General features: G+C 32.6%; 1 protein-coding gene across 1 annotated transcript; it reads right to left on the minus strand.

The window, feature by feature from the left end:
* Positions 1-1,549: 1,549 nt before the first annotated feature.
* LOC138310800 (oligodendrocyte transcription factor 2-like) lies at positions 1,550-2,897 on the minus strand. The gene has a single exon (XM_069252127.1). The coding sequence runs from the start codon at positions 2,895-2,897 to the stop codon at positions 2,133-2,135; it is 765 nt and encodes a 254-aa protein (XP_069108228.1). The 3' UTR covers positions 1,550-2,132.
* Positions 2,898-10,191: the final 7,294 nt, after the last annotated feature.

Consider the following 10,191-nt stretch of genomic DNA (forward strand, 5'->3'; position numbering starts at 1 on the left):
TTTCCAAAGCATGCGTAATCCCAGCACATGACCAGGTGTATGTAAAACAATTATTTACATTTTCATACTTTCAATGGTAATGTTTTGGACAATGTAGTTGTTTTTACAATATTCAGTTAGTTACTTATTTACTATATTTCCTATCAACTCATATTTCGCCAAATAAATAATAGTTATACGCATACATACCCGTTAAATTGAAATTATAGATACCCAGATTTATTATTAATCGAATGCTATTTCATAGAACATATTTTCAAAACGTCATGTATATTTTGATTTTAAAAAATAGCTATTTGATAGTTAAAACAAAAATATGATCACAAATTTCACTTATATTTTATTTCATGTATATTTATTGAGAACACAGATAGGTTTTAGTTTGTTATTAATTATCATTACCACAATTATGCATGTCTTTTAACATTTTAATAATGATTTTAAACAGGTTATGAGTACTTGATCGAATTCTTGACATACTATTATTGAAAAAATATGATACCTTTGGTGTAATTACATACAATTGTATTTACTTATTTACCATATCTGATAGAATTATTTATATGAATAACTTAAATATATAGTTTATCGGTTATAGAAATTAGAAAAAATGTAGAAATGTGCTTGAATGCTTAATTGAATGATAGATATTATGATGATATGGATTATTGTACATTTTTCTCTTTTTAGTCACATAACGAAAATATAACAGATACTTGGTCAACTGAAAAATTACTAATTTTAAAGCGGATGTAAAATAAAAATGAAAATGTATAAAATTAAAATTTCTATCAATTTAGTTGAGTATAATCTATATTAATATACGTCAAACAGGTTGCATTTTATGATTTAGAAATTAACGTTTAAAGGTAAAAATACGAATAAAAACAAATCAAATGAAATACTAGTAACATTTTTAGCAATTTTTTTTCAGATTTTTTCACCATAGCTTTACAATAAAAAATACGTTATCTGCAAGATTATTCAATGTTCAATGATTTTTCGTATTATTTTTCGTCAAAATTAAATATGATACTAAATGAATCTTTTTCTAAATTTTTTGCAAATACATCATACCTGACTTCTCGTCATATTTCAGAGCTTTATAAAATTTTAGATTGTCCATTTTCGATACAAAGGATTTCCTTTTTATCAAACAAAACATCATGTTTGAATAACTGGAAATTCCAGTTTACTTATCATTTAAAAAAATAGCTTTGTTAAAACAGATTGCTTACGAAGGTTCAATATCAGAATACACATTACCAAAAATCTTCAATATTGAACGTTTTGATATTACAGAAATCACCACTTAGTAATATCAAAATTTTACTTTTTGCGAAAATCTTTTGAAATGATTGGTCAGGTAACTATAAAAGTTCTCTTATAACGTTTTATTCTAATTTTTACATAGAATAAGAAGTTATAACATGCCATCTTAATTTAAAAGCAATTCTAGCAATCTAAATATACATTGTTTTAAAAATTGGATTACAAAAAAGACAATGATATTAAAGACATGTTTATTGAAAATAAATTGTTTCACCGATAGTTTCGTGTACATAATAATTTCACAAAAATATAACAGCTGTCAAATATATACAAAATAGACACAATAACATCAAATAGTTCATTCATAAAAATATACTGAAAATAAGACTTCACCACTTTGATATTTGAACACATTCTTTAGTTATGAACACAAAACGCCACTTGATTTGGATACGGTATTTAAACTGAATGGAACATGTGAAATTGTTTGTTCGGGGTGTTTCGTTCTTGTAACTTTTTAAAAGTTAGTCATACACCTTAGTCAATGGAAGGGGCGTGTTGTCTAAACCACAAAGGTATCTTGTCCGCCGTCTCAGACAACATGAATTGGGTCTACACTAATAGGAATGGTCACTGCCGGGCTCGATGTAAGACCACCATATCAGGCAAGGCACTTGTCTATTAAAAAGTGGTAGGCACACATTCCTATTAAGTCCTCGAGACACAAATTACAAATATCCGTCTGTAATCCGTTGCTTAAGTTAATGACGGCAATATCGTTTTATCACTAGAGGTTACAGCTTTTTGTTGTCATACAAGTGTCACTTATGTTTCCTGTCGGCCCAAATCACTCTGTTTTATCATTTTCTATACATCGACGGATTAGCCATAGAACTCGGGTATTTAGCTGCTAAAGTCGAGTAAGACACGCGCATTGAGTCTATCATACAATGACTGCACGCGCACGGCACGGGCCACCGATTTGAAAACATATGCCTGTCGTGAGGTAGAACCGATGGCACAGTTACGGCAGCCTCCTTAGATGTTGCCGGTTCTATATCGTGCGGATGCATGGACGACATACTTGGTGGAGATAATGACGGCAGCGCGTGCAGGGACGGCACGCTCGAGGGATGGGCTGCGTGAGAAGGATGCACGTGAGCTGGCGGGGCACGAGATCTCGGACTTCCAGGGTGGCCTTGGTAAATGTCGCTCACTAGTTTTTTCATTTCATCCAAAGAACTGTTCAGCATAAGAATATAATTTTTGGCCAACAGTAAAGTTGCAATTTTTGAAAGTTTTCTCACTGAAGGTCCATTGGCATATGGCATCACTTCTCTTAGTCCATCTAAAGCAGAGTTAAGATCGTGCATTCGACGTCGTTCCCTTGAGTTGATTTTTAACCTTAACTCCTGCAGTTCATTTTCGTTCATACACTTTGTCTGTAAATGTTTCCTTTTGTTACTGATATCCCTGTAATAACTTTCCTCGGAACTGCTCTGTGATGATGTTGACATGGCATAATGTTGTTGTTCTCTCGGTATTTCATCATCCGAGGACATTCCCGGACTCCGAGCGTGATATTCCATGTCCAGTTGTGGTGACAAGTCCGTACGACTCTCCATCAGCCTTACACTTGCTACGGTGCGTAGTACTTGAGGTTTCAATATGTGTATGGGCACCCAGTCAATTTGTCCACCACTTTGTACGACGTGTCTGTAAGAACTGTTCCTTTTTCATGGGAACCAATCACCCGTTTTAAAAGGATGCAAGAAAGAGTGTGGGGCCTTGTATGAGTCTGGTTGGGGGCGGTACCTCACGGTCCGTCGTTACGGCTAATGGCCAGCCCACGTCTCCTCAGCAAGGCGCCCCGCCGTTCCCTCCTTGTTTGCATATTTTTCAAAATAAACGATTTCTATTGCATGTAAAATAAGGCATTGTGAGCGCTAATCTGTACAGGGTATTGTCGCATGTTGTTCTTTATAGTAATGACCCAAAACAGCAAACACAATTCACCATGTCATCTCGAACATCGTTCACGTGTGAAACATCGTATACAGATATATTTCAATAAAAAGAAAGGAAATACGGAAAACATATTTTGAGTAACAACCCAAAGTCGTTTTTATTATAAAATACTAAATTAAAGATGCTCCACCGCCGACAGAGCATAAATGATATTCATTATTTGAACAATAAATGGTGTTTAATCGTGTATATATATGTGTAATTAACACAAAAAATAATATAAAATAATTTATTTCGCCTTTGGTGCATGCGCAATCAGTACTTCATTCCATATAGGATATAGTGACACGGATTTTTTTCGGGATGCAATTAATTATATTTCATGTTTTTAACTTGAAGTAAAATTAGAAGCTCAAACTTTTCAATGGTGGTAATGGTGTAAAGTAAGTAACTTTTGTAACTGAAGAAAAATACTAAATCGTCTGCCACTGTTTTTGATAGTGAAAAAATACCATTTGTCAGCGGTGGAGCAACTTTAAAATGTCTACTTGTAGTTTTTATTTTATGATCAGTAAGACATGAAATTTTTAAATGGTACATAACACAAAAATAGTATATTTATTTATCTAAAAGGCATGATCAATAAGCATTGTCTTTTAAGCTTCCTGTTCAGATGGTTTTTAATTTTGGATGTTTTAATTCACTGACGAGTCATCCAAGGATGAAACTCTCTTTTCTTTCTAGTCATTCTCACAAGATGTACTTCATCCAATAGTTAAAAGATGTTAAGGGAGAGTTCGTTGCAATGTATCAACATTTATTTTTTATTTTTTTAACGTCATCTAAAAACAAAACGCATTCCATTCAATGATAATCATTTAGTTGTTCTTTTGTACTTGTTCTTTTGTACAACTAAATGATTAATTCGATATAACAAAAGTGCTGATGTTTTAAGTTGATTTTCTTGATAACATTTTTTCGTTGAACTTAAAACACGAAATTTATTTTGCTGATTTCTCCAGCACGAGGAAGTTGACTACTCATGTTGAGGAGAACATTAAAATGAATTGTGTGACTTTTGCAGGACGGCTATAAGAGGTACGCTGCCATTTTTGGTGAGCTATACAGTCGAGGCTGACACCTGTCTCCTGTGATCCCTACCCTGTGGCCGTATAATAGGTATTAGCAGGTATAAAACAGTGGGACGCTGACCCTGGGTCCCTGGTCCAAACCATTCCATGTTGTAATATAATACAGACCATGGTGTGAAGGCAATCAACGTTTAATTACCTTTCTATGCACCGGAACATTTTCTTTCAAATTCGTATAATTTCAGAAAAGGACACATACTAATATTTTATGCCATGGATGTTTTGGATTTCGGGAACAATGGTGTGGTCAAGTATATGTTTGTTCTCCTGTCTCCGGAGTCCGTCTCCTGGCGACAGACGTGCCTGGCCACGCCCACCTTAAGGCGGGAAAATGGCGGAGGCAGGCAAATCAATTACACGTGAACAGGAATCAGCCATGGTCGCATTTGTGTGGAGCGGAGAGGGAGGGACGCTCGCGTGATAAAGTTCTCCGCTGTCATCAACATCAGTATTAAATGCAAATGTTGATATTATTTATTTTATCAGAAATGATTCCGAGTCCTGGAACACATAAGTCACGAATAAGATGGTTTTATAGACCAGATCGAATGATTTCTATCGCATATATCTGATATCTGATGCTCTAGTTGTCCCAGGAAATTGATTCAAATTATAGCTTTAGAAAAAGTTAATTTTCTTTGGTGAAAGAACAAGTTTAAGGTAACCATTTTTCCCACATAGATTATTTCCCACTTGGCATTAGTTTTAATACAAAAAAAATTAATTGCATTAATACTTATACTACCTATTATATTTTGCATGTCCAGGCTCAGAAAATTACATTTTAATTACATTTTAATATATCGTTTTTGCAGAAAAAATAGTTACACGATTTTCTGCTTTATATCATTAATTGTGGAAAAAGAGGAAATATATTTTTCCAACCTAATTTACATTTCCTTTTGTTCTTATGTTAATGATATATTCATTGCAGTTAATACTAACAATATATATATATATATATACATATAAAGAATGAATGTAGATATTCGAACATGCCAATCTTAGATTACAAACAAGAACACAAAAGTATCACCACCTCACAGCTGACATATCACAGATGGTTTTTCCCGACATACAACGCCTGATTTCTTTCCTCTTTAACATAATTTTGATTATCTTTAATAATATTTCTTGAGTTCACGATGACATTGACCAATAAATGCAATGTATATCTACGAAAAATACTCTGATATAAAAAGAGACATATAAGTTGGTATTTGTGTTTCACATATATTTTTGCAAAAAATATTAAGTTTTATAAAGGTATATGTTTATATTTAACAATACAAAATATACTAGATTAATTGAATAAAACGTATTCTTTTTCTTATTTCTAGTACATGTATTAGTATTCTTTATCCTTCTGTCCTTCTTTTTTAAAACCTTTAAAGCAAATGACGTTATTTGTATTATATGGATATTTTCTTTCCGTGAATCATTGTAGGATTATCATCATACACACATTAATTACAGTGATAATCGGAAATGGATTTATATAAGTTTATTAATTTGTTTCCGGATCCTGTTCCATTTGATTTCACATTTATTGATTTGACCAAGTTTTAAAATCGCGAATATATTATTGTATAATTAATTTTTATTTGTTTTCCTACTAAATCCAACTCTCTGATTGGCAGATACTTTTTCTTCATATACTATGAAGAAAATACTTTTTCTTCATATACTATGAAGAAAAAATCCGAGAATGGCGCGAAAACCCGACGTTATCATGACGTCACAATAGAGACGTCGATGTTGCAGAAAAAATAATCCATTCGGAAATCAATGGAATCATACGTTTAAACGTGTTTGATGTTATCAAGTAGCCTGAAAAATTAATTATAAGCATTGATGTAACTATTTTTTCACCTCATCGGGTTATGAAATAAATTTTGTTTGCAAACTTTTGTGAGAATCCGCTACGCGTACATTTTCTTGATACAGAAACAAAAATTTGTTTGTTTGTTTGATTGATTAATTAACGTCCTATTAACAGCTATGGTCATGTAAGGACGGCCTTACGGCATGTATGTTGTGTGTTGGGTGTATGTTGTGCGAGGTGCGTGTTGTGGGAGACTGCTGTATATTCATGTAGTGTCTCCTTGTAAAGTGGAATTGCTGCCCTTTTTATAGTGCTATATCACTGAAGCATGCCGCCGAAGACACCAAGCAACACACCCCACCCGGTCACATTATACTGACAACGGGCGAACCAGTCGTCCCACTCCCTGTATGCCGAGCGCCAAGCAGGAGCAGAAACTACCACTTTTATAGACTGGTGTGTCTCGGCCAGGGGACAGAACCTAGAGCCTTCCTCACAGGGGCGAACGCTCAACTTAAGGCCAAAAGTGAAGCGGTGCCAAGGGAGGCATTAGGAAGGATAAAGTCAGTTAGGAAGAAGAGAAAAGATAAGATCCTAAATTTAGTCGCCTTTTATGGTTATGCAATAGGGGCAGCGGGAACAGTTATAACGCCCTACCTGCTGGGCAGACATCAACAGAAACATTTGCTTGATACAGAAACATTTGTTTGTTACATATACAGACACATTTGCTTGATACATAAACAGAAACATTTGTTTGATAAATAAACAGAAACATTTGCTTGGTTCATAAACAGAAACATTTGCTTGGTTCATAAACAGAAATATTTGCTTGATACATATACAGAAACATTTGTTTGATACATAAACAAAAACATTTGCTTTGTAAATAAACAAAAACATTTGTTAGATACATATAAAGAAACATTTGCTTGATACATAAACATTTGTTTGATACATAAACAGAAACATTTGCTTGATACATAATCAGAAACATTTGCTTGATACATAAACAGAAACATTAGTTTGAACATAAATAGAAACGTTAGTTTGATACAATTGTTTGATACATTGTTGTTTTTATTGTTCAAAGAATAAGGGTATGACGGCTTTAAACCACAACAGAAAATATCCATGTTATACAAAAGCAAAGCGTAGTCAGTACTAGGTTAAAAAAGATCAAACGTAAAAGAAAGATATGATTGAAACACGTGTCACGTAAGAGTGAGCGTATTCGGCTTCAAGGCCAAAAAATCTTGAAATTTCATGAAATTCCAAAACATGAGAATAAGTTGTCTATATTCTACATTGTTTGACCGGCTAGTCAGCACACAACCTTCAATGGAACATCACCGATTATAAAATTACATATGGTCAAAGTAGTACAAACAATAGTAGGATTTGTGTGAGTTGTTTATAATAAATACTCGTAACATATATAATAAAATTTTTGTTAAAATAATGAATCAGTTATATTTTACCATACATACTTAGATCCTGTAATCAGAAATATACCCAAATAAGTATCATAGATCGATATACAATAGTGTATCATTATAGTGGGTGTTACATACAGATTTATTGTACAGACCTTCTTTCGATTTCTGTGATGTTTTTTCTCTAATGCAATATTATGATTGTGTACTATTTCTTAGTACGTGTTGGTGGCAAATGCTGATGGATAATTCATCCATCTGTGTTCCAAATGTTAGGTGTTGAAACAGGTTTTCTATTGAAAACAAAGTTTTCATTGAGCGTTTGTGCATTTATGATTTGCACTTGATATTTCATACGTTTTTATGTTATTCGAGGATGTTTAAAATGCTGAAATCTAATAACGGTAAGTGCGATGCACAGTTTAATGCTCGGTTATAATCTTTACATAGTTCACAGTTCTCATTACTTGTTGCTTTGTGCAAAGTATAATGCGATACGTCAAACGTATTAATGTCTGTCGCACTAATGTAGCACCACATGATGACTCTACATGTACGTGTGCCTATAACCATCAAAACGGACACCACTCTAGTACAACTCTACTTATTACCCATATCGACTCAGTTCTTTTATCCACTTCCTCTTTTTTTATTATTATTTTAATAGATTTTCATACATGTATGCTGTTATGTGCAACTGACTATAAAAATATTTCATTAGCCAGATATATTACTTCACTCCTTAAGAACATTGGATCAGTACAACATCACCCATTGCATGTACGTTAAATCAAGTCATGTCTTTATTTACCTGAATAAGTATAATTTAAGTCAAAAATTAAAATGCATTAACAAAACCATTAAATAATAACAGGTAGACTTGGATCAGATGTTCTAGAAAGGCTAAAGGTTACATTTAAAGCTGTGTATGCCTTAACTGAGGAAGTTACTTTTCATTAGTAAGCTATTGAAAACCATAAGGTTTGATGAATTCAGCTGTGAAAATCATCCGTATGGACAGACAAATATATATGATGACTTCTTGTTTTTTTATGCCTTGTGTATGTTAAGATGAAAACATACCTGCAGAAATAACTTTATAGTTCCAAATAACACTGTACAAATATGAAATGAAACTGTAAACCACAAGTTGGCTTCATAGACTGGTCGTACGTATTCATTCCACTGCACTGTAGATGTAAATACAAAAATCAATTTCAGCTCTTATTTGTACCTGTAAAATTAAAACATATGGATTGTAAGTATTGTAATTCTCAAAATGTTGGTAATATTTTGTTGTGGATAAAATATTAGAGCTCTCGTTTGATTCGTGAGTAGGAAAATTACATATTGCGGCACACAATTGCTTTGTTATCTGTACGTAGTATCTTAATTCCATTGAAAAATGTAAATACAGATGTAGAAATAGTGCTCGATAATATCTTTGTTTGTAAAATGCAAAAACTACTTTTTTTGTATCTGAATTTGTGATAATCAGCAGAAACATTATTTTAAACTGTAAACAGAAAAAATACAATTTTAGATGCATTTACTTTGCTTGAGTTTTAATTTTATGCGTACAAATAAGAGCTAAACGTGAATTTTGGCAGTACAGCTAAAAATCGTGATACTAGAGTATTTCTTTTAGAGTGCAGTGAAATGGGTACATACGGTCAGACCATGAAGCCAATTTGTGGTCTGCAATTTCACTTCACATCTTTACTGTTTAACTAAATGTTTCACCTACATGTATGACACATATAACGTACATTAACAATCGACTTCTTCATAACCACTGATCGAAATGCAACCTAATTTGGCTAGTACGTATCATCCATATGAGTTTGGACTTAAAATTGTATGAATGAACAAGCTGACCCCCTCTCCCTTTGAAGCTGAAAAAATGATTATACAAAAAAATCAACCTTAAAAAGTTGAAATAAATTTTCAAATTAGGTCAAAACACGTTTAAAAAAAGTTAAAATAATTTTATCTTCTTTTGAACATTTTTCATCTGGTCATAAATATATTTTCATGTTAGCAAAAAAATTAATGAAAAGAAATATATTTCAAGACCATTTGCTTTTGCATTATCATGGCCAATAATCTTTATGAATTCAGTTAAATATATAGAGCTTTCATTATCACGGTGTTCAGCTGAGAAGATTGTAACTTAAGCAGAGATTAGATAGCATTAGCATAAGATAACCATTTTATTTTTTAAATCTAACTTAGGTTAAAAAAGTGTAAGCTTTCAAAAAACTTATTAAGCAAACTTTTAAACATAAAGATGTATTCCTCTGAGGTTTCTGTCTCGTTGAAATCTCGTTTCGACATAGATCAACTTAGAAGTTATGAGATTTTCAAATACAATTTATCAATATCTCTAACAAACTCTGTCTATCAAAAATTACATTTCTATTATTTTATGTTTTTTTATACGGTGATTTTAAGAAATGGAACATTTGGCGGCCATTTTGAAAATGTGTCTTTTTTCGCTTTGAGTAGAGCCAATGTTTTACCATTTTTTACTTTTTGC

Source organism: Argopecten irradians, chromosome 1, assembly GCF_041381155.1.
Source record: "Argopecten irradians isolate NY chromosome 1, Ai_NY, whole genome shotgun sequence".
Lineage (NCBI taxonomy): Eukaryota > Metazoa > Mollusca > Bivalvia > Pectinida > Pectinidae > Argopecten > Argopecten irradians.